Source organism: Passer domesticus, chromosome 8 (genome assembly GCF_036417665.1).
Source record: "Passer domesticus isolate bPasDom1 chromosome 8, bPasDom1.hap1, whole genome shotgun sequence".
Lineage (NCBI taxonomy): Eukaryota > Metazoa > Chordata > Aves > Passeriformes > Passeridae > Passer > Passer domesticus.
In genome coordinates this window covers 981,381-1,005,614 of record NC_087481.1, presented here as the reverse complement: position 1 = coordinate 1,005,614, position 24,234 = coordinate 981,381, and the positions used below count along the sequence as shown (strand labels likewise).

The 24,234-nt window shown below is 54.7% G+C and overlaps 2 protein-coding genes across 2 annotated transcripts; one reads left to right on the top strand and one right to left on the bottom strand.

Moving 5' to 3' along the window:
• The first annotated feature begins 7,035 nt into the window (after window positions 1–7,035).
• LOC135306059 (olfactory receptor 14J1-like) lies at window positions 7,036–8,192 on the top strand. The gene has a single exon (XM_064429619.1). It carries the CDS (start codon window positions 7,036–7,038, stop codon window positions 7,966–7,968), a length of 933 nt encoding a protein of 310 aa, XP_064285689.1. The 3' UTR covers window positions 7,969–8,192.
• Window positions 8,193–13,858: 5,666 nt separating this feature from the next.
• LOC135306040 (serine/threonine-protein kinase pim-1-like) lies at window positions 13,859–23,735 on the bottom strand. The gene is made up of 7 exons (XM_064429599.1): window positions 23,705–23,735; window positions 17,617–17,723; window positions 17,433–17,483; window positions 16,878–17,244; window positions 16,085–16,264; window positions 15,340–15,393; window positions 13,859–13,944 (listed from the first exon to the last, which is right to left on the bottom strand). Exons 1-7 carry the CDS (start codon window positions 23,733–23,735, stop codon window positions 13,859–13,861), a joined length of 876 nt encoding a protein of 291 aa, XP_064285669.1.
• Between the last annotated feature and the right edge of the window lie 499 nt (window positions 23,736–24,234).

The window sequence follows — 24,234 nt, the reverse complement described above, 5'->3', positions numbered from 1 at the left end:
TGACCAGGTGCACATGGCCAAAAATGGGATTCCACCTCTAAAACTCTGTAAATCCAAGGATTGCTCCCAGTGAAAGCTGCCAGGACAGATAGGTATGGCTGCCCTTGGCCTCTTGGACCTGCCTCTCACCTGCTTTTGAAACACTGGGGCTTGGTGCTTTTCTTCCAATTGAAAATAGCTGTCCTTCTTATTTGTGCAAAAATGGCCAAAACTGGGATTCCTCCTCCCAAATTCCATATATCCAAGGGTTGCTGTCAGACAAAAGCTACCAGGACAGAGAGGTCTGGCTGGCCTAGGCCTCTGATGACCACCTTTCATCTGCCCCTCAAACACTGGTGTTCTGTGCTTTCCTTCCTATGGAAAAGAACAGTCCTTATCCTCTGGGTGCCCATGTCTGAAATTGGGATTCCACCTCTAACATTCTCTATATCCGAGGGCTGCTCTCAGGCAAAATCTGCCAGTACATCAATTCTGGCTGGCCTGGGCCTCTGGTGACTGCCCCTGCAACCCTGGGGCTCGGTACTTTCCTTCCCTTGCAGATCACTGGGACACTGTGGGGACCTCATGGAACCAAGGGGATCCTTGTGGCACCACTGGAGCCCATGGAACCAAGGGGCCATGGTGACACAGTGGGGCTTCATGGAGCCCAGAGACCATTATGACTCTGTGGGGCCTGATGGAGCCCATGGAAACCATTAGGGCCTTTCAGGGCCTCATGTCACCAAGGGGACATTATGACACCTCAGGGCCTCATGGAACCAAGGGACCTTTGGGACACCGTGGGGCCCCATGGAAGCGAGGGAACATGGAACAGGTCTGGTTGGCTTGGCCTCCCAGGGCCACCTGACAGGTCTGGCTGATGTTGGAATGTCAAGGGCTGCCTCTCATCAGCTCCTGGTGTGCTGGAGCTCCATGCTTTCCTTGCTATGGAAAAGAACCATCCCTCTTATCAGGTGCCCATTGTCAAAATAGGTACTCTCCCTAAAATATTTCCTCTATGCAAGGGCATCTCTCAGAACAAAACCTGCCAGCTCTGGCTGGCCTTGGCCTATGGTGGTCACCTCTCATCTGCCTGGGAAGCACTGGGGCACTGTTCCTTCATTCCTTTGGAGAAGAACCCATTTTCATGACCAAAATTAGAATTTGGCCCCCCAAATTCTGTATATCCAAAGATTGCCCCTAGACAAAAGTAACCAGGACAGACAGGGCAGGGTGGCCCTGCCCTCTAGTGATTTTCTTAGACTCTGAGCTGAATGTTTTCATTTGAAAACACCTTGGAGAGACCCCAGAAATCTCCCAGGAAGGGGTTCTGAAACCTTGGGCACATGAGCACTACATATGGACAAAGGAGCTCTGTGCTCTGTGCTGTTGTGGTGGTTTTGCATCATGGAAATGATGATCTAAGAGAAGCTGCTAGCAGTTTCCAATGTGTTGGACACGAAAACAGTCAGTAATTAGCTTTGAGAATTGACAATCTGTTAAACCTCTAAGGAAACTGTACATGCCTCTGTGAAGACACATGCTAAAGACGAGAAAGCCTGGGAGGGTCTCTTTCCCTTCTGGCCAGCAAAGAGGTAACAAGGCTGGCCCAGCCCCCGTCTCAGCCGGGCCGGGCCGGGCGGCTCCTGCCGTGGGGCCGGGCCCCTTCCCAGGGAGCCCCCCAGGCCCCATCGGCTGCCGGGCAGGGCAGGGGAGGCCGCGGGGCCGAGGCCGGGCCGGGCCATGGCTGTGGTTGCCAACACCTGGGCGCTGCCGAGCCCTGCCCCGCCGCCAGCCCGGGCCCAGCCAGGATCCGCCGGGCCCCAGGAGCAGCCCCGGGCCGGGCCGGCTCGGACAAGATTCTGCCACCCTTGGGGTTCACCCGCAAGCCCCGGGCAGGGGGAGGAGAAGCCATGGGCCCCGGCCGTGCTGCTGCTGTGTTCTGGCCTGGCTGCTGAGATCCTGGCCCTGCCCCAGCGCGGCCCATCCTGACACAGCCCCAGCGCAGCCGCTGCAGAAACCTCCATCGTAAAACAGCTCCGGCCACAAGGACCCAGCCCAGCCGGGGTCACGGAACCATCTGCAGGCCCTGGGTGAGATATTAACTCTGTCAGTGCTTCCATCCTCCCTCCAGTGAGAGAAATGGACAAAGTGCAGGTACATAGAGGAGCAACACGAAGACACCAACGTCAGTGTAGGGGAAGTTGAGTCCCAGATGGGAGGGATGAAGAGATGCCTTGATCTTGGGGCTGAAATGCTCTTGTAAAGCTATGGAGAAGGATGTCATTGATACATCAGACCCTCTTTTTCCCTATAATGCATTGAAAAATATGGGGAGATGACTTGTTCAGCAAAGGCTTCCATGCTAAAGTAAGCAAATGTTGAAGTAGCTGTGATCCCATGAGAAGTTTGTACAGAGACAGAGAGAAGAGTGATGAAACCCTTCTCAGGGAGAGAAGAAGTTTTCTGTTCCCAGAGATGAAGTTGATGAGAACCTTTGCTCTTAAACAGCTTATCTTTACACTAATACCCCATAAGCTGACATGGCCCATAAACACAACTGTGGGAAAAGCTGTGAAAAACTGGGAGGGACTTCACGACTGTTCATTTTCTGGGCACCTGCTATTCATGGAAATTGAGAGCCATGAGAGAACTTCTTATAGAGAAGTCTCCATAGCATGAAAGATAGTCACCTCTCACTAAGTGAACTGAAGAAAGAGTGTTCTAGAGGTGATAAACTGACTGAACATTTTAGAGTTTGTCTCTTGACATTGTCAGTAGGAAATAAAAGGTTGCAGGGAGAGGGGAAGTGTTCTGCAAGTTTTGTTCTGATTCTTATTACTCTTTCATTTAGTTACTATTAATAAACTTTTCTTTATATCCTTTTAAAATTTTAAGCCTACTTTGCCTTCTCCTAAACCTATCTCACAGTAGGAAATGATTAAGTATATTCTAAGTGAGTGCACTGGTGATTAGCCAACACTGAACCCACCACAGTAATTGATGCATTGGTTGAGAAATCTCAAACTGGTGAACCAAAAGCATTACAGAAAACTTGCTGATGAACTGCATGAGAGTAGAGGGAAACCAAGGCACAGCCGTGGTTTGTCAGGACTACTTGATCCTAATGAGCCCCATGGCAAATTTGGTGCTGAACCCTGCAACCTCAGGGCCTCAGAGGAGATTGCACAAACCTTTCCAGGAGTCAAAGTCAGAAGAAAAGCCCAAAGTGTCTCAAGGCACAAATGGGTCCCACTGAGGTCCATCCCTGCCAGAGGCTCCTCATGGACTCCTTGGAGGAGAGAATTGGTGGCCAGAATGGCACAAAAAACCCTCTCAGAGACTCTGTGTGGGAAGGAGAATCCAAAGTATTTTAAAAACCTTGAGTACCTCAAAGTATTAATGAGCCCCACTGAGTGTTAATGCAAAGCTCTCAAGGGACTCGTTAAAGCAGATAATTGGGGTCATGATTGCACAAACCTCTCATAGAGTCTGTATCAAAGGGGAAACATCAAGTACCTTAAAATAACTGAAGTACCTTGAAGCATTAATGAGCCCCAGTGATTGTTGTTACTGACAAAGCCTCTCCAGAGACTAATTACAGCAGATAATTGGAGGCCATGATTGCACAAACCTCTCAGAGAGTCCAAGGCAAAAGTAAAACCCAAAGTCCTTTGAAAAACCTGCAGTCCCTGGGAGCATTCAGGACCCCCCAGGGCCATTGCTGAGCAAGGCTCCCCAGGGACTCCTTCCAGCAGATCCTTGAGGCCACTGGGATGTGGGCTAGGGGGGGATGCTGAGGGCAGGACAAGGGGCTGACAGTGCCCAGCCTGGCTGGGGCTGTGCCAGGAGGCCCCAGGGCCTCAGGACAAGGTGTCTCCTCCCAGCCCTTGGTGGCACAGACCCTGCTGTGCCCCAGGCCACCAAGACTTGGCTTCTCTTTGTCCCCACCTGTCATCCCTGCCTCCAGTTCTCTGCTCTGCCTGGGGCCTGGGGACACTTTCTCAGTCGTGTCCCTCAGTGGGACCCATTAAAAGTCCAAGAAAGTTTGGAGTTGGATTCTGACTTGGAGTTCTGGAGAGGTTTCTTCAGCTGCCTCTGAGGGACTGATGTTCAGGGCCTGAGCACAAAGCCCCAGAGGGTCATTAAAGTCCTGCTGCTGTGTCTGTGCTGCTGAGCTGGGCTGGGCTCCTGGCACAGAGGCAGCTCCTGGTAAGCAAGAAGAGCTTCAAAAGCACATTTCTCTTGATGAGCAGCTCTTCTGCCAGCCCAGCAGGGCTGGGGCACTGCCTGCAGCCAGCCCGGGCACAGCCCAGAGGCACAGCGAGCTTCAATCAGTCAGGGCTGGGAAGGTGCTGAGAAGTGCTTGGGGCAGAATCACTGCCGGCCCTTGGCACAGGAACCTCTGGCTGCAGGACAATGCAGCTGCAGCTCCTGGAGCCATCTCCTAAAGCTGGAACATCCCAATGCCTGCAGACCCTGTGAGTACATTCTCTGATTCTCTCTGGTGCAGAGCAGCCAGGGGTGCCCAGGGCTGTCCTGCAGAGCAGGCTCCTGCAGCCCAGGGCGCTGTGCTGGGGCAGGGACTCTGCTGCCTGCCAGGGACAGCTCTCAGCCGGCCCGGGGAGCTGCTCCCAGCGCTGGGGAGAAGCTGTGGGGGGAAGGAGCCACCCTGAGCAGGGCAGGTGCTGCTGCTGAGAGGGGCTGGGTGGGGCAGGGCTGCTCCCAGCTCCAGAGCAGCCTGGGCACAGCTCCGGAGGACACTTCCCAAAGAAGGTAAGCCTGGGATTGCTGGAAAGATCAGGAGCTTTCCTGAGAGTGTTTTCAATTTCCTGCCTGGAGAAGGATGGGAAAGTTGGGGTGATGTCAAAAAAATTTTTGCATTTTATACATTTTTCATATATTTGTAGCCTTGTAAACTACTATTATATAGTTATAAAACCATAATCCTTATTTAACTCTATTAAACTCTCAATTAACTCTATTAAACAACTATTATATGCTTATATAACCATGATCCTTAATTAACTCTAGTAGGTTTCCTAACTTTTCTCCTAGAATTTAAAAGAATAAGCTGACTCTCTAAATATATTCCTGAAATATTCTATAGTCTTATTATAAGGAAGAGGACCTACAAGAAGAACAGTTTGGATTTTGACCTGAATATGAGGAGTCATAGCAAAAAGTGAAGGCAAAGAAGCGTTTGGACCTACTCCAATGGATTAACCTATGGGTATATAACTTGGGCAACCAAATCTCCTAATGGATTTTCCTGTTAGATACCCTGATTATTCAATCTTAATAAATTGTTGAAATCAAGGTCTGGGTGTGCCCCATTCCCGGTGGCACACGTGGAAACTTCCAATAATGTTTTGGTTTTTAATTTTCTAACACTGTTGCAAAGGTTTTTTTCTCTTTGAATTATAGACAACAGGGGGATGAGAGAAGCAGAAGAGGAATTTTAATCCCAGAATCACAGAACATTCTGACTTGAAAGGGACAAAGCAGGATCATCAAAGTAATGTTTGAACATTTACAGAGACTCCAGAACTGTAACTTTGGCTGGTCAGTCTCTCTGCTGGGAGCCTCCCAAAGGGCCCTCAGCCACTCCTCAGCCCTGGACAGCAGCAGCATCACCTCTGCAGGGCCCAGCAGGGCTCTCCTGAGCTGCCCTTGCCCACCTGCACACAGAGCCTGCCCCAGCCAGGGCCCTGCACACAGGCAGGTTTCTGTAGGGCTGGGGCCAGGGCACACAGGGTGGGATGGGCTCTGTGAGCACTGGCAGAGACGAGGATCCTCTCAGGAGGGAATGTCCAGGCCCAGGGAGATGCTCAGGCAAGGAGAGGGGGCTGAAGAGAGCAGCGCTGGGGCAGGAGGGCACTGTTGGTGTGTGGGAGGTGCCGGGCACAGCTGGGCACGGGAACACTGTCCTGAGTGCCCGGCTGTCTCTGCCCTGCCCTCTCAGGCACAGCACCACAACATCTGCTCTTGTTTCTGCCCTGCCCTGATATTGTCACTGTTATCTGCTGCCCTCAGGGAGGCTCTGGCATTTGCAGCAGCTGAGTCAGGCACTGCCCTTGGCATTCCTGCCAGGCAGGGCTGTCCATGGGAATGGGGTGTCCGAGCTTCCCTGGGACCTGTGGAGCTGTGGGCAGAGCAGTCCATGGGAAAGGGGAATGAGCTGAGCCCCCTCCCTGAGATCCCATCATGGGCACAGCCATGGATCTCCTTGCTGTGCCCTTCCAAGCTCTGAGCTGCCCTCCTGGGTGCAAATCTGTGCCAGAGGCCCTGGCAGTTCCGTGAATGTTCCACGGGGAAGGGCAGAGCTGCCACAGCCGAGGAAATGCTGCTGGGTTTGCCAAGGGAGCCGTGAGTGTCCTTGGCAAAAGGGGGTGCTGAGACCTTGCCCAGAGATCTTTAGGGAGGCTGAAACATTCAGGGATCCCTCTGCTCTGGGCAGGGTCTGGTTTATCCCAGGCTGACCCAGGATTGTGACTGTGCTCTGATTGCAGCCAAAGGTGCAAAGCCAGGGCAGTTGGGAACAAGCCCATGCAGCCCCCCTTCCCTCAGCCTCTCCCATCCCTCAGTGGCAAACTCTGAGTGCAACAGAAATGCTGGGGATTTCTGACCTCAGAGAGCCAGGAATCATGTGTGGCTAGGAAAACAATTCCTTATAGCAACTCCTGACATCTATTTCCTTTATAACTGTGAGCGCAGATGCAACCGAGCCTTTCTGCATTAGGAGAGATTTCCCTGATAAATCCTGAATATCCAGCCTTGTCCATCTGCCACATGGCCACAAACTGAGGGCAGTGGGGCAGGGAAGACTCCTCCAGAGCCCCCACACACAGCCCTGGCTGTTCCTGGCACACTCAGCCAGCACAACTGGAGCTCAGGCAGGGACCTGGGGGAAGGTTTTCCCTGAGCAGGAACAAGGGTGGGTGAGTCCCAGCGAGGTAGGCTACAGGGGATGGTCCAGGACTGGCTCGGAGCAGCCTCTCCTGACTTGGCACTGTCCTTTCTCCATGAACAGGTCCCCATGTGCAGCACCAGCAAATGTCCAACAGCAGCTCCATCAGCCACTTCCTCCTGCTGGCACTGGCAGACACGCGGCAGCTGCAGCTCCTGCACTTCTGCCTCTTGCTGGGCATCTCCCTGGCTGCCCTCCTGGGCAACGGCCTCATCATCAGTGCCGTAGCCTGCGGCCAGCACCTGCACACGCCCATGTTCTTCTTCCTGCTCAACCTGGCCCTTAGCGACCTGGGCTCCATCTGCACCACTGTCCCCAAAGCCATGCACAATTCCCTCTGGAACACCACGACCATCTCCTACACAGGATGTGCTGTACAGCTATTTTTCTTTGTCTTTTTCATCTCAGCAGAATTTTATCTCCTGACCATCATGTGCTACGACCGCTACGTGTCCATCTGCAAACCCCTGCACTATGGGACCCTCCTGGGCAGCAGAGCTTGTGCCCACATGGCAGCAGCTGCCTGGGACAGTGCCTTTCTCACTGCTCTCATGCACACGGCCAATACATTTTCCCTGCCCCTGTGCCATGGCAATGCCCTGGGCCAGTTCTTCTGTGAAATCCCCCCCATCCTCAAGCTCTCCTGCTCAAATTCCTACCTCAGGGAACTTGGGCTTATTGTGTTCTCCCTCTGTTTAGCATTTGGTTGTTTTGTTTTCATTGTTTTCTCCTATGTGCAGATCTTCAGGGCTGTGCTGAGGATCGCCTCTGAGCAGGGACGGCACAAAGCCTTTTCCACCTGCCTCCCTCACCTGGCTGTGCTCTCCCTGTTCCTCAGCACTGCCTCATTTACCCACCTGAAGCCCTCCTCCATGTCCTCCCCATCCCTGGATCTGGCCCTGTCAGTCCTGTACTCGATGGTGCCTCCAGCCCTGAACCCCCTCATCTACAGCCTGAGGAACCAGGAGCTCAAGGCTGCCCTGAGGAAAATGATGACTGTATCTTTTCAGAAACGTTAAACTTTTCTGTTCCAGAACCTTGTGAATGTAACTTTTTTAAATCTTGGCCTTTTTTTCCTATTTGTCCATTTTGACACTGGGACCTTTTCTTATTATTTTTCTGGTGTTATAATGTTTTTTATAAGATACTGCAGTACTACTCTGAGCATTTCTACATGAACTTCTACTGCTCTTTTGTAACACAAAGGCTTTTAGGTGGCTTGTTCCCTCAGCATTTAAATAAAAACAAGTGGCTGTCCTGACCTGTGTGTCTAAGGCATTTCCACAGCCCTTCTCTGGCTCTGCAGGGGCAGTGCCTGTGAGCAGAGGTGGAGGGAAGGGGCTCCCAGCACGGCCAGGGACAGTGGCCCTGCCTCTTTCCACATCTGCTCCTCCCAGCTCCACACTCCCCTTCCCAGCCCTGCTGTGTGTGCGAGGCCGGAGTGCTCTGGCAGCTTGGTCACTGTCCTGCTGCGTGTCTGTGCTGTGCCCTCAGGCAGGGACAGGCCATGGGCACTGCTGGGACACAGCTGGGCTCCAGCACAGCAGCTCCACCAGCAAAGGGCATCTCCTGAGCGCAGGGCAGGAAGGCTTTGCTCCTATCCAGAGTCACTCTCAGGACTCTCAAGAGGCTGCTTGTGTTCCTTGTTCTCCCAGGGCTCAGTGGGATGAGATCAGGGTCTCACTGGGGCCTTCAGGGGACTCAGGTCTGGGTCAGGTTTTGCTTGTTGGTGGTCAGTGCCCATCAGATGGTGAATGGTCTGTGATGAACCTTCCTGGGGCCCTGCAGCTTGTGCCAGGGCTGATGGCAGGGGAAGGTTTGTCTGGAGGGCCTTGGGAGCTGCCAGGAGAACACAGGGGACCTGCAGGGACAGTGTGAGCCAGGGAGCAGCAGGGAGTGGAGCTCACTGGGCACAGGCCTGGCCAGGCTGGGGTCACCCCAAGATCAAGGACTGAATGCCTGCTGTGAGCCAGGAGAGCTCTGCAGCCCAGGGACACAGCAGGCCCAGGGAAAGGAGTCTGGGCACTGCCTGGTCTGACCCTCAGGGAACTCCCCCAGGAGGATCCAGGGCAGCCCCAAGCCCCTCTGGCAGCCCTGGCACAAGGCAGGCACCTCTGAGCCCCCTCCATGGCCCCACAGAGCCTGTGTGGGAGGGGGTCAGTGCAGGGAGCACCATCAGCTGCCTCTGTGTGCCAGGCTGAGCAGCAGAGCCCAGCAGAGGCAGCCCAGGGCCCCGGGCAGCACAGCCCCCGTGCTCTGCAGAGCAGCAGCCCCAGCTCGGGGCTCTGGGCAGCAGGGCAGGGGCTGCAGCAATGGCTGCTGGGGCCAGCACAGACGTGTTCCCCTGGGAAAGGCTCTGGGGGCAGCTGGCATGGGCCAGGAGCAGAGCAGGAGCCCGTGGGTGTGCAGAGGAGCCCTGGCAAGAGGCTGGCCTGTCCCTGGGCCAGCAGGAGCTGCCTGAGGAGCCCCGGGGCCAACTCTGCTGCTGGGCTGGGCAGCGGGGCTGGCCCTGGGGCTGCAGGAGCTGCCCGAGCTGAGCATCTGCTGAGCATTCCAGACCCAGAGTGGCTGTCCCTGACCTCCAGTGCCTGCAGTTCCTGCTGCAGGGCCAGACAGGGCTAGGCTGGGGAAGGGAGAGGAAAACAGTGGGCCCTGCAGTGTCAGAATGATCTCCATGGTTCCATGAGGTGCAAAGTGTCACTCTGCTCCCCTTGGTCACAGGAGGCCTGCAGTGTCACAAGGCACCTTTGGTTCTGTGGGCCTGCAGTGTCTGTTTTGCTGGTGGGCAGGGTCAGAACCAAAGACACAGACACCAAGTTCAGGAATTGTGTGATTTATTGTAATGCAAACTGCAAAGAATCACAAAAGGAGCAGATCAGCAATGCACCCAACCATCACCACCAAAGATTGCCTACAGTGATTAAGAAAGATCCAGTACCAGTTCCCCTCACACTTCACCATCCCCCAGATCCACACAGCAGCTGGGGGAAGCTGTCCCAGCCAAGGGCTGCAGAGCCACTCCTGGACACTGGGAATTCCTGCAGGTGCCTCCAGCCACAGGTGAGACTCCAACCTCGCTGTGAGAGGGCCCAGCTCTGACAGTGCTGAATGAACAAACTGACAGCACTTCTAGTGCAGGAACATCTGGTTTCATCCTCCTCTTGGGTCCCTCCCAAAGTTTGGCCAGGGCTCAAGGAGGAACCAAGGGAGGTGACTTTGATCCTTCAGCCCCAAACAAGGCCAGATGTCAGATTTCATGGCCCTGTCTGGCTTCTAAATACAGAAAGGTCAATACATGTTTCACTAATGAGTGGCTACATCTATCACAGTGCTAATGACCATGCATATTTTATTAATGAGCAAATACAAAGATAACCTTTGGTTGGAAGGTTCATCCAGAGGCCACCTTTGGCTCAGGGCCTGCTGTTCAGGCCTCACTCAGGGCTGTTGTCCAGGCCTTGGCACTTCAGGGACGTGGTTTAGTGCTGGGCTTGGCACTGCTGGGTGAACAGCTGGACTGGATGACCTCAGAGGTCTTTTCCAACAAAAAGGATGCTGTGATTCCATTATTATATCCACTGCATTCAGCTAGGTCTATTTGAGCAGCATTACTTTGCTCCAAAAGTTCCCTCTTGCTCAGCTCCTATGGCCTATGGCTGCAGCTCCTTCAGCTCCTGGTGCTAAGCTGCTCATGCTGAACGAGGCGACTCGAAGAGATGAATACAGTCCATGCAATTCCTTCTGGGACACAGAGAGGAAAGGGTGTGGAAACAAGAGCATTGTTTGCTGTGGCCTCCTCTTTGCCCTTCATGCCTTTCAGTGCTTTGAACCAGCCAGGAGCTTTCTCCAAGAGTGCAATGGAGCAGCTGTTCCTGCTCTCATGTCTTGACTCACTCCAGTCTCTGACCTTGCCTGGTTTTGTCCCTCTTGCTGTGCCCTCTGTTCCCCCAGGGCTCAGTGGCTGCTGCCCAGGACTGTGGAACTGGCACAGATCCAGTGGTCGAGACCCTCCTTGCTGTGGCCTTGGAGCTGTCTGGGCACAGCAGCCTTTTCCATCTGGAAGCTCCCCATGGACAGGGAGTCCCCAGCTCTGTTCCTTGCACAACTTCCAGGAGCCCAGGGCTGCCATCTCAAGGCCCTGCTGGCACTGGGGGCTCCCAGGTGCCTCAGGCTGCTGTGACACCGCTGCACACGGGAGGGAAGAGTGGCAAGGGCTGTGCTGAAAGTCAGCTCCATGTGCTGCTGCTGCTGCTGCTGCTGCTGCTGTGGGGTCATTTGTCCAGGCCTGCCCCAGAGTCAGGGATCAGATCCAGGCCCTGCTGCTGCTCCCTCGGGATCAGCCCCAGTTTGGGTATTGCTGTCAGGGCCAGCAGGAGCAGTGGCTGGAGCAGCAGGTGCTGACAGTGCCCCAAGCCCCAGGGCTGGAGGGGTCCCTGGGCTGGGCTGGGAGGGAGCTGCCCCTTGTTCTCCCTCTGCCCCAAGCAAAGCTGAGCCAGGCACAAGTGGGGCAGCACAGCCACCAGGGAGCCTGCGAGTCTCTTCCAGCCCTGGCTGCTCAGAGTTTGGGCCTTGGCGCCTCAGCTGGCCAAAGGCAGCTGCTCCTGGTCCCTCTGTGTGCCCCCATGTTCAGCAGTGCTGCTCCATCAGTCTGTGCCCAGCAATGGGGAAAAGCCTCAGCCCTGCAGGGCCAGGAGCTGCCGGGCTCTGCCTGAGCAGCTCAGCCAGCAGGAATGGAGCTGCTCCACATGGGAACCAGGAGCAAAGGGCTGCAGCACCTTGTGCTGGGGCAGAGCCCAAATTCTGAGAGGGAATAACAGAGTTATTCATGTGCATTGCTGCATTGGCACTGCAGGTGCTGTGCCTACAAACACAGAGTTCAAAATGTGCAAAAGAATTCTGCAGCTCTTGACTGGATCAGGATGTCAGCAGTGCTGAACTCCAGCTTAGTCCAAAGGAAACACTTCACACCTCTGCTCATATCTGCTAGATTTTTTTCTTCAGGGTATCCAGAGAAAAGTAAACAGAGGAGGAGCCTACATTTTCATTGTTTATCAGAAATGTTTCTCTTTTTGCTGTACATTCCTTTTTAGGATGATTTTTCTGTTAAAAAAAGGAAAAAAGAAAAAAATATGAAATATAAAAACAAAAAACAAACGTGTAGTGAAAATCTTCTCTAACTTTGGATTAAGAGGGAACTGGTATTTTTAAAAAGAGAACTCAGTTACTTTGGCATGGATCTATCTTACTGACATCAACATCACTTTTTTAAAAGATTCTGGGTTTTGTTTGCAATATTAAGTTATTTTAAATTGTGGTTGAATCAATAAGAAATTGAAAGATGGATTGTGTATGACTGTGTCTTGAGTGTAAAAATATTGCACTTTGGAATTTGGATTTAAAGTGTTGGAAATGAAAGTTATAAATCCCAATGGATTGTGTGACAGCAGCTTTTCCTAGAGGATGTGCAGCACTCCAAGGACTTCATCAGTGGGGTTGGGGGTACTTGGACCTTTGTCCTGTGCCACTCTGAGATGTCATGGAATGGAACTTCGCCTGCCACCAGCCCAGGTCACCCTCTGCCACCAAAGCTCCTTGGACCTTGTGCCCCCAGGCAGGCACAAAGTGTTTGTGCTGCTCCCCCTTTTGCACAAACCAAGAGAGAGCTGGGATTTTTCCAAGTCTCATGTCTGCAATGGGCCATATTCCTAAAGAAGCAGCAGCCCAACCTGATGAATATGGTGAGTTATATGGATGGTTGTGAGCTCCACTTCCTGCCTAGAAATCCCGAAACTGCTTCTGAATGCTGCTCCTTCAGCTCTGGGACACCTTCTCACACAGAGCTGGGAAAAAAATCTCCTGGCCACCAGTTAATGGCTAGTTATGCCAAAGTTAGAGCTCTGTGGGAAATCTCTATCCATCCCTATCCTATTAATATACCAGTATGTGGGGGTGTGCATGGATTTGTCTTGTGTACAAAGGAAGGAGTGTGCAAGCAACGTGATTGACACTTTCACTGTCCGTGTTCATCCCATACCTATGGGTACAGAGACGTTATGGAAACCCTGGCACACACAGACCCTTCTGTCCCTGGATACAGAGACACCCAAGAGCCCCTGGCACACACAGATCCTTCTGTCCCTGGGTACAGAGACATCCAAGAGCCCTGGCACACACAGACCCTTCTGTCTCTAGAGGATGGAGCGTGGTGGGTGGGGGTGGTTGGTGGGCAGCGAGTCCTGGACAGCAGGCCAGACCCGGCTCCAGCCCTGCCAGGCCCTGCCAAGGCTCAGTGCAGGATCCTCTGGAATGGGACAGCCTTTCAGCCTTCTCCCTGCCCAGAGGGGCAGTGCTGGCCTGGCAGCACAGGTTGTTTTCCCCTCAGGCTGCAGGAGATGAGAACACAACACTTGCCAGCACTGAGTGCGAGGCACAGCTCCGGCTGCTCCCCATCAACCTCAGCTCTGGGAGCACTGTCTGCCCCAAGCTCCAGGGGCTGCAGTGGGAGCCCGGCTGGGCTCTGCCCTGGGGCCATCCTGCTGGGACAGCTGGAAACAGGGAGCATTCAGCTGCCACAAACAGCCAAGCCAGGGCTGCAGGGCAGCTGCTCCAGCCTGGACTGCACTGCTGTGTGCTGTGCTCTGGGGCTGGGGCTCCCCACACAGGGGACTGGACTGGAGTGCCAGAGGAGACAGAGAAGCTTCAGCTTCAGCCTCACTGAGGTGCCTGCATGGGCTGGGAAGAGTGGGGAGGCTCAAGGGGATTCACAGAGCTCATCCTGCTGCAAGGATGAAGGGAGTGGGAACTCAGCAGTGAGGAGAGCTGAGGGCTGGAGAGTGGCTCTGAATGACACTAAAATGCCACTAGACCTCTGAGACATTGCTGCTCCTCAGCCAGTGACAGCATGAGTCCCTAAACCTGGGGCTCGGCCTTCCTTGTGGTCAGAGGCATCAAGATAGGCAACAGAGTGATGGAGACAGCAATGGGCTGGGAATTCACTGGGGGGAATAAAAGGGAGCAGTTGAGAAGTAAAAGGCAGGTGGGGGAGAGAACTGTTCAGAGAAGGGCTGAGCTACATCTTGAGCAAGCTGAAAAATGTCATTTGGAGTCATCCCAGATTGATTTGATTTCAGAAGGTATTGAACAAGTTTAATTTTTGGGAGGTGTCATGTTTTCCCTTGGAGATGTACACTCTGCAAACTTGAGCTGTGTTGCCAAAATGCTCAAGCAAGTCTGTGCTGCAGGTGACACCATTTCTTCTTTGGCTGATTCCGGCCCAGTGCTGAGCTCCAGCAGAGCCCTGGCAGAGCCCAGAGCAGCCTCAGCATCCGCAGAGCCCGGCTGCAAGGAGAGAAAGCAGAAACTGCCCGTCAGCTGAAGGCTCCTGTCCCCTTGTCCCAGCTGCCCGTGGTGCCCAGGCCATGCTGGCTGTGCCCAGAGCTGTGCCCAGAGCTGCCCATCAGTGCTGCCTTTGGGAGCAGGGCAGGAGGGCAGGACATGTGCCCAGCCTGCAGCCAGCCATGGCACATCCACCTGCTCAGCAGCTGCCCAGGGCAGGATGCTCCTGTGCTCGCTGCCAACTCCCAAAAGCTCTGATCCCACCCTGCCAAGCACACGGGGACCCACCTCATGCCATCCATGGCTGGAAGAAAAGCTGGTCCCAAACAATGTCCTCAGCCTGCTCCAAGGGCACGGCCCATCCACGCCGCAGCTGCTCCCAAGAACTTCCCGATCCAGACTGGACCAACCAGAATGCTTCCTCTAGAAAAACAAACAAGAAATTGTTGAAAAATAGATTACAGACAAAAAGGGAAAAAAAGAACAAAGGGAAAAATCATATCTCTGTGAGGGGATTGAGGAAGGCCCAGGGCATGCCAGGGAAAAACCCAGCCATGTGTGAGCAAAGCCCAGGCTTTCTCCCTTCCCCCTGCACTGTTCCCCACAATAACCGTGATCCCCAAGCAAACAAGGGCAGTGGAGCTGCCCAAGCCCTTCCTTGCCTGCACAGCAAAGCAGCCCCTGCACAGGTTCTGGAGTCCCACCTCTGCTCCCACCATGGGGGTTTGTTTGTGTTGGGCTGGCTGCCCCAGCCCCAGCCCCAGCCTGGGGCACGGTGGGTGCTGGGGGCTGTTGGCAGGGCCAGGAGCCCACTCCCATTTCATACCCACCCCAGCCCATGCCCCCAGCCCTGCCAAAAGCAGCTGGGCAGCTGACTGAAGAATTAGTTGCATCCATCGCAGCAATGAGTGGGGTGGGAACTTTTGGGTTGAGGCCAGGCTGTGCAATGCCCAAATCTGGGAGCATCCCCCTGCATGTGGACTCATCTGTAAATTTGCTGTGCAGCCAGGCTTTGAAGAAGGTGCCAGAATTGAAGTCCATCATCTTAAGCTTACCAGTGGCCAGGTCCAGGAAGAGGCTGTCATCCTTGATGTGATCCTCGCTGTCTCCTGCAGCAGCAGCCCCACCCGGTACAGCTTCTCTGGGGGCTCCTTCTCCTTCCCTGGGCTCCGACCAGGCTGTCAGGGCTCTGTCCAGGGCCCCAGCTGTCAGGGAACCAGTACAAGCAAAACCAGCTTGGATGGTGGCCACCAGTGCTGGGCAGAGCAGCTCAGCTCCAGCACAAGGGCTGTGTGCTCCCATCTGATGAGCCCTGGGCAGTGACACAGGCAGGACAAAAAAGTCTGGGGTTCCTTTGCTTCTCATTGCCAAGGCATGTGTGCAGATGTAACTTACCGGGGCCCTGCAGCACAGTGTGCCTGTGGCTCTCTCCCTTCTTCTATGGCAGATGAATATCCTGCATCCAAGGATGACAGAACACCTCTTCTAATGAGGGTCTGTCCCAGTCCAGCATGGATAAACACCGCCTGATCAGATCTTGGCATTCTGGGCAGAGAAACCAGAAACCGCTGGTCAGTTGGAGAAGGCTCCTGTTGGCTTTGCCCAACCATTCCCTGCCCACTCCATGCTGGATGTGCTCAGAGCTGGGCCTAAACTTTCCCATCAGTTCCCTGTTTTGGAGGCGAGCAGGAGAGCAGGACATGTGCCACCTCCTCAGCAGCTGCCAGAGTGGGATGCTCCCGAGCCCGCTGCTGTCTCCCAGCACTGGTATTGCACCCATGCCCAGAGATGAGGATCCACCTGAAGAAAGCCGTTGTGGCAGCGAGAGCTGATGGTCCCAGCTGATGTTCTGGTCCCTCCTGAAAGGGTGCTCCCCGCAGACCATCTGGTGCAGCACGATACCCAGGGACCAGATGGTAGCTGGCTTGCCATAGTACCAGCCAAAATGGGTCCATTCCGGGGGGCTGTATGATGGTGTTCCTATGGAATACAGATGGAGCTCATCAGGGGGATGCTGCTGCTCCCAAAGGCTGGCCCCAGCATCCCTGGGCGTGCAGGGGCTGCCCCAGTGGTACGCAGGTTGACCCACTGCCCCTCTTTCCAACACATGGGGTTGGAAAAGAAGCCATCGGTGTTGGAAGAGGGCAGCAGAAGCCCTGGCAAGGCCCAACTATGACAGAAACACACTTAGTGCTGAGGGAAAACCATGCCTTCATCCTCCCTGCCTGCATTGCCCCAAAAAACAAACCCAGAACAAACCAGGTGAGTGGAGGAGCCTAAGCCCTTCTCACCTGCACACCAAACTGGCTGGGGCACAGGTTCCAGGCACCTCCATCTCTGCTACCCTCACCCACGGGTCTATTTGTTGGGCTGGCTGCCCCAGCCCCAGTCCTGGGCAGAGTGGTGGGCAAAGGCTGCCATCAGGACTGGAAGCTGGCTCCCCACCCAGCCCTGCTCAAACCCAACTCAGCTGAAATCTCAGGGCCATGAAGGGCAGCAAAAGGGAGAATCCCCGCTGCCACACCCAGCTTGGGCCCTGAGATGCTGGGCCATGAGATACCAGAACTGGGAGCACAGCCCTGTGTAAGCTCACCTGCAAAGCGAATGTAGGCTGTCTCTTGCAGGTAGGTGCCACAGCCGAAATCAATCAGTTTGGCTTGCCCGGTGGCCAGGTCAACGAGGATGTTCGCTGGCTTGATATCCCTGTGCAGGACCCCGCAGCTGGTGCAGTGCCGCACGGCCTCCAGCACCTGCCGGAACAGCGGCCGCGCCACCCCCTCGGACAGGAACCCCCGTGCCCGAATGAAATGATGCAGGTCCTGACAGTGCTCCGGGCGCTCCAGCACCATCAAGATGTCGTTGGGGAGCTCAACCCACTCCAGCAGCTGGACCACACCGGAGAAGCCACTGGACACCTTGTCCAGCAGGACAATCTCCAGGGGTGCGCTGGTGCCGTCGGGCTGTGGGAGGAGCACGATGCTGTCAGTGGGGCTGATGCCGTGCTGGGGGTCAGGAAGCCCTCAGCCAGCCCGGGATGCTCTGCACCCTGTGCTGGCCCCATGCCCGCTCTCCCTCGAGGCGTCCTGATGGCTTCCACCCTGCCGGGCCTCGGCTCATCCCTGCCCAGCACAGCACCTCGCTCACTCACCAGCTCAGCCCAGTGATGGACGCAGTACCGTGGCACCCTTTTGATGGCTACCTGCAAGCCAAGTGCAGAACAGGGCTCAGCTCACTGTCCACCCTGCCCAGTGCCATCCTCCGCCCGCCTCCTCCGCCCTGCTCCTCCTCCTCCACCCCCTCCTCCTGCGCCCGCCGCCGGCCCTGCCGCTCACCGGGGCGCCGTCCGACAGCCGCGTTGCTGCGAAGACGTTGCCGAATCCGCCCCGGCCCAGCAGCGAGCCCAGCCGGTACCGCTCCTTCAGGCGCTGCTGCGCCTTCCCTGCGGGCGGGACGCGGCTGTCAGCGCTCGGCCCGGGGCCAGCAACGGCCCCCGAGCGCCCCTCACCCGCCCCGGCCCGGCCATCCCCCGGCGTTCGCTCTCTGGAACAAGAGAGCGGCGGCTCGGGGCCGGGGGCCGCGCTGCCGAGCGGCGGAGCAGGGGCCGGGCAAGCCGCAGCGGAGGCGGCGGGAGCGGCTGCGCCGCGTGTGTCCTCCGCGGGCCCCGGGAGGAGCCGGGGCCGGGGCCGGGGTCGGGGCCGGGGCCGGGGCCGGGCTCGGGCCAGGCGGAGCCAAAAGCCGGCGATACCGCCCCAGGCACTGAACCCCGCCCAGCAGCGCCAGCGCCAGCACGGCCAGAGCCGGGCTGGGACCAGACCTCGGCGGGACGGCCGGGGGCGGGCACGGGGCAGCCCCGCCCGGGGCCGGGGGCGGGCCGGGGGCATGGCCGGGCCCGGCACGGGGAGAGGGAGGCGGGGAGAGGAGAGGAGACCGGGAAAGGGAGAGCGGGAGAGGTGCGGGACAGCGGGAGAGGGAGAGGCAGAGGGAGAGGGAGAGGGAGAGGGAGAGGGAGAGGGAGAGGGAGAGGGAGAGGGAGAGGGAGAGGAGAAGGGAATCTAAAGTTTTTTGTCTCGCTGCTGCCGCTGCCGCTGCTGCTGCCGCTGCTGCTGCTGCTGCTGCTGCTGCTGCTGCCGCTGCTGCTGCTGCCGCTGCTGCAACTGAAGCTCCGGGGCCGTTTGTCCCCGTGTCCTTTTGTCCGTTGCCCGCTCGCCCCCGCCCCGAGCCCCACGTTCCCCGAGGGCAGCCCCTGAGCCTGTCCAAGCACGGGAACTTTGCCGAGTTCAGCCAAGAGCCAGAGTCTGGACTCCTGCACAGTGGCTCAGGAATCCCCTCGGTCCCTGCTGTGCATTGTCCCTGCTGAGGGTCAAACACTCTCAGAGCACATTCCCTGAATGCAGAATTTGTACCTGACACAAACACTGCACTTACCTCTCCAACATTGCTTTGCAAGAAAAACAGGGGAAGCCAAACTGTGTGTAGGTCATGGTATCTTAAAATGTCTAAAACGTGCCAACTCATGGATCTTAGCAGTGAGATCTGTTTGGAATTAATGGGATGGACAACTAGTGCAAGAGGGAAAAGGGGAGCATAAAAATAAATCGAGAAAAACGTCTTGAATTGTTTCAATTTTCATTTAATTTCTTAAAAGCTCTTTCAGTTTTTCCAGAATCTTCTCCTCAGTCCTGTTTGCTTTTTCCAAGAACCTTTCCTGGTGAACGAGATGCAGCTTCTGTCACAAGGTGTGCCACCAACTGCAGCTTTCCACACTGTGTGTGCAGCACAACACTTGCAGCAAAGCAGGAAAAATATTTGAAGAATTTGACAGCTTGTTCTTTTCTTTTCCTTGTGGGCTGGGCAGTTGTGCCATTGGTAAGGTTTTCATTGTTACTGTTCTACCCTAAGAAAACATGACAGGCTACCAAGAACTCCTAGGGAATGCAAGCCTGACTGAATGCAGAGAAAGAATCTGCAGAGCCTGCAGCCAGAAGTGAAGAGCTGTGTGATCATCATTCCAACACCCCCAAGGACATCTTGAAAGTGATCTAGAAGATGAAAATGGGCTTACAGGGAGTTTGTTTCTGTCTTCAGTCCAGATTCTTCTACATCTGAAATCAATTCTAAAATCTCCATCTAAATCAAGAGTACAATCAGTTCATGAAAAGCCCCAGAACCATCTGCACCTCTCAGGAGATGACTGAAATAATCTGTAAAGGAAAAATGCAGGAGAAATGCATTTCTCAGCACTGCAGTATTTGCCTGCCTGAAACCCTCCTCCCTTTCCTCCCCATCCCTGGATCTGTTGGTGTCAGTTCTGTATTCGGTGGTGCCTCCAGCCCTGAATCCCCTCATCTACAGCCTGAGGAACCAGGAGCTCAAGGCTGCTGTGAGGAGACTGATCACTGGACATCTTAGGATGCATTAAACTGATTGCCAATTTCGGCAAATCACTTGTAATAAAAGTCATCTTTTATAGCTCTTTTGCTTTGGTTCTTTGATTTCCCTGTCGTTTTCCTTTTTAAATATTCTTCCTAAAGCTAGACGATTGTTTCTGACATCTCTGACTTTGTTTCTCTCCACCTTCCCTGTGGCCACAGACTGTGACAATGATGGGCTGCAGTCTCAAAGGTTTTAAAGGAACTAAAGGATCACCCAGCAAAGTTTTCTTCAGAGATGCCCTTTTGTTGCCTTCTCTGGAGCTGCAGCAGCAATGTCTGTGTGCAGAGCTGGGGGCAGATCAGTGCTGGCACAGCAGCTGTGCCCAGCAGCAGCAGCAGCACTTGGTGTTGGCAGTGCTGCTGCCGTGGCCCTGCCCCGCTGCCCTGGTGGCCCTGGTGTTGCTGCAGGGCCTGAGTGCTCTCGGGGCCGGGCACAGTCCTGGGGGTGGCAGTGCCGGGGCTGCAGCAGGGAAAGGCCATGGGCACTGCTGGGGCAGCGCTGACGCCTCAGGCCAGGCCCTGGGGCCTCCAGGCTCCTTGCCCAGGCTCTCTCAAGAACACGGCCAGGCCAATGCTCAGCACAGAAAAGCCCCAGGGTGAGCAGCCCCAGGCTGGCCGTGGGCTGGCTGGGGGCAAACAGCATGGCTGGGGCTCTGCAAGGGCCCTGGGGGAGACGGGAAGGAGCAGCAGAGCAGGGGCTGATCCATCCCCAGTGTGCTGCACAGCCCAGGGCAGCGTCCCAGAGCATCCTCATGGAGCTGCCAACAACATCCCCCCTCTGCAGCCCTGGCCTCTCCCCCAGCTCACAGAGGTGCCGCATCCTTGCAGGCACAGCCACGGCAGCACTGGCTCAGGAGCCCCTGTTTGCATTGCACAGAGCAGGCAGGAGCAGCCCCATGCTGCTGCTGTGGGGACATGAACCTGAGGGAGCACAAATGCCATCAGCCCCTGGGGCCAGCAAGGGCTGGGGGACACCAGGGAAACCACTCAGCTTTGTCGTGGCCTGTGCAGTCAGCCAGAAAGTTTGTTCCCATCAGCTGGGAGTTTCCTCTGCCACTGCAGACACTGTTACTCAGAGCCAGGGCTGCCTGGCAGCCACCCTGAAACTGCCCCAAGGATTTCCTTTGCTTCACCTTTGCTTTCTTTACTCTTCCTGTTACAAATTTCTTCCTCTTGCCCAGCCCTGTTCCCTCCCCTGCAAACAGCCCATCCCTGTTTGCCCTTTCCTCTCTGGCCCCACTCCCCATTCCAGTTCCTGACTTGGCACCATGGGAATGTCCCTTGGGGAGCAGGATCATCCTCCAAGTGCTGCAGGAATTGTCTGCACGCTCCTGCAGTGCCTGGTGCTGCTCCCTTGCCAGAAGCACCCCAGGCCAGGGGGGCACATCTGGGCTGCTGTGTCTGCCTGTGGGGCTCCCTGTTCTGGGCAATGAGGAGGAGCTGCAGAGGCTCTGCAGGACTGACAGGATGGGCTTTGGGGCTGGCAGGAGAAGCTGAGGTACCTGGGCTGCTGGAGCTTCTGAAGAGGAGGCCCAGGGCTCATCCTGCAACTGCCCCAAGGGTGGTTTCAGAGAATCCCAGAATCAGCAAGGTTGGAAAAGACCTTGGGTATCATCAAGTCCAACCTGTGCCCTGACACTGCCTTGTCTCCCTGAGCCTCCTCTTCTCCAGTATAAACAGCCCCAGCCACTCCTCACAGGACTTGTGCTTCAGACCCCTCCCAAGCCTTGTTGTCCTTCTCTGGACACACTCCAGCCCCTCCATGTCCTTCCTAAATTTTGGGTCCAGAACTGGACACAGCACTCAAGGTGTGGCCTCACCAGAACCAGGCACAGGGGAAGAATCACTGTCCTGCTCCTGCTGGCCACACCATTCCTGATCCAGGCCAGGAGCCATTGGCCTTCTTGGCCACCTGGGCACATTGCTGCCTCATGTCCAGCCTGCTGTCCGTCAGTCCCTGCAGGTCCCTTTCTGCCTGGCTGCTCTCCAGCCACTCTGTCCCCAGCCTGTAGTGCTGCACGGGTTGTTGTGGCCAAAGTGCAGGACCCGGCACTTGGACTTGTTCAACCTCACCGTGTTGGATTTGTTTTTAATAACTGCTCCGTCTCTCTCTGCAGGGGAGCAGTCTACACAAACGCCATGTTAGCAATTTCCTCAGACCAGATGTGATGGGGAATAAAAGCTGTTAGCACCAGGAGCTGGTGGGTGTCTGACTGAAGCTGTTTTCTTCCTGCCAGCCAGGAAAGAGTTTGGGAGGCTCCTGCAATGGGTTAGTCATCATTCCCAGAAGTTTTTGGAGACCCTGGCTCTTCTACCACACCTTTCCCAGTCCCGTGGTGCTGGCTGGGGCCACCCAGAGGTGCCACCAGCCTTGGTGGGCGAGGTGCAAGAGGCTGCCTGGCTCCCAGCAGGAGCTGTGCTGTCAGATGTGTTAATTAAGGGAGCTCTGGTAGATACTGGTGACAGTGGAGCCAGGACATGGTGCCAGTCCTGCTGCAATTCATACATATCTGTGAGAATTTTGAGTGCAGAGGGAATGCTGCTTTAAATACCCTCATTTCCTCTCCCACTCGCTTCTGGTCTGGCTTCAAGCAGCCTTGCTCCAGAGAGAAATTAAAATCTGCTTCCATTCCAGGATACTTTTGTTGTCCAGCATTTTCTCCTGCTTTTCTCCAGAGGTGGAAGTGAGTGTGAACCTCCCTTTGGAAGAGGGAGGTTTCTGGAAGGGGACTTTCCCCTTCTCCAGTGCTGCTGATCACCTTGGTGGCATGTGAGGGGCTCAGGGCAGTGGCCTGTGCCTTCCCTTGTGTCAGTGCTGCCACAAGTAGTGGGAAAAAACTGTTCCATGGCTCTGAATCTACCAGAAATGCTGCTGCCTCATCCTCCTTAACTCTGGAAGCAGGAAAAGCTAATCTGCTGCATCAATCTATGGGTCGATTGGTCCTCTGGACTTGGGGCTTTTCTGCTTCTCTCTGTCAGATTTCTTCCATCAGCCCACATGAGTGACAGATTTTGTGTAATTTGCCTGTGGGACCTGTGAGGAAAAAGCCCTGGATGTGACAGGACCTGGTGCTGCAGTACTCTGGGGCACAGCTAATTGCTTCCTTTTGGAGTTCTCTTGACCACGGATTTGTTAACAGGGTTCTGTTTCCTGCTGGTTGCCTTGATCAGATGTGCCCAGAGCGTGTGCAAGGAGGTTCCCCAGCACAGCTGAAGACTAAGACATAAGGAGGAATCCTAGTTTGAAAGGATGAGAGCAAAACCAAAATAAAAGGATGTTATAGAGCCCAAAGTTAGCGTGAGTCAGCAGGTAGGAATCAGCTCTTCTCTGGATTACTGTCCTTCCTGTGCCTGCAGTGCTGTGATCCATCAGCAGTCCTGGAATGCAGGAATATACATTATTTAGCTGCTATTTAAGCTGGTTGTAACACAGCTGCTAAGAGCCCTCAGTACGTGCCACATCCAAGTGAGATGAGTATTCACTTGGACTTTTTTAATGCCATCTGAACTTCCACTTGTGAAAAGTCACCCTTCTGTCATTGGTTGAGCTGCTTGGAAAAGCGGAGTCTCTACAAACAGCAGCACTGCAACAGGGCTATAATGCATCCTTGGAAAAACAGCCTGGAGCCCTCCATAGATCTCACTGGGGAGCAGGCTCTGTGCAATATATTCCAATATCTCTAAGCAACAGCTTAATGTGTTGCCTTGTGTGCTTAAATAGCAGAGCTCCTCTGGCCTAAAAGCCTCAGCACCAGAGGGTTATGGAGTGCAAATTGCTGCTGAATGAATTTGCTGCTTTCTTCACTCTCGTTTCCCCTCCCTTTTGTGTTATGACAGTGAAATGACTCATCTTCACCTTAATATCATGTTTTAGAGAAATGGTCTAATATTTTGTGTATGTTCATTGTAAAAAAGCCCAAACCAACAAAACAGATGAAATCTGTTTTCTGGAACAACGTTTTCCTTTGCAATTACACAGAGCTGGCACCTTTCTGCACGCTCTTTTGGCCAGCAGACATTGTGGAGTACCAAGTTTACAATACCATCAACTATTGTAAGGAAAAGAGGGAAAAGCAGAAGGCCTGATTTGAGCTTAGTGAAACTTGCTTCTGGCTTTGAACTGCAATAATTTATTACAGCTCTGTTTTACAATTAAAACCAGCCTGACCTACTTAAATAGGACATCATAATTCTTGTGGCCATGTATGTGCTCATGAAAATTCAGTGCTAAGAGCATGAGCTGTGCTGGTTATGTCAGTGTGATGGAGAAAAATGTAAGTTGCATAACTCAGGTGAATTGAGTAGGAAATGGTGTGCTATAAAACTCATAATTTAAAATGCAAAAGATAAAAGGAAAAGGGAAGGGATTACTGCAAGATGAGTTTTATGGCTGCTGCTCTCTGCTCATCAGCACCCCATGCTCATGGCCATAGTGGGGAAGCTTGAGCAAGTGAGGGAGGGACTGGATTCAGTGTGGGTCCCAGAAACAGCCCCAAGAGCAGTGACAGTCAGGAAATC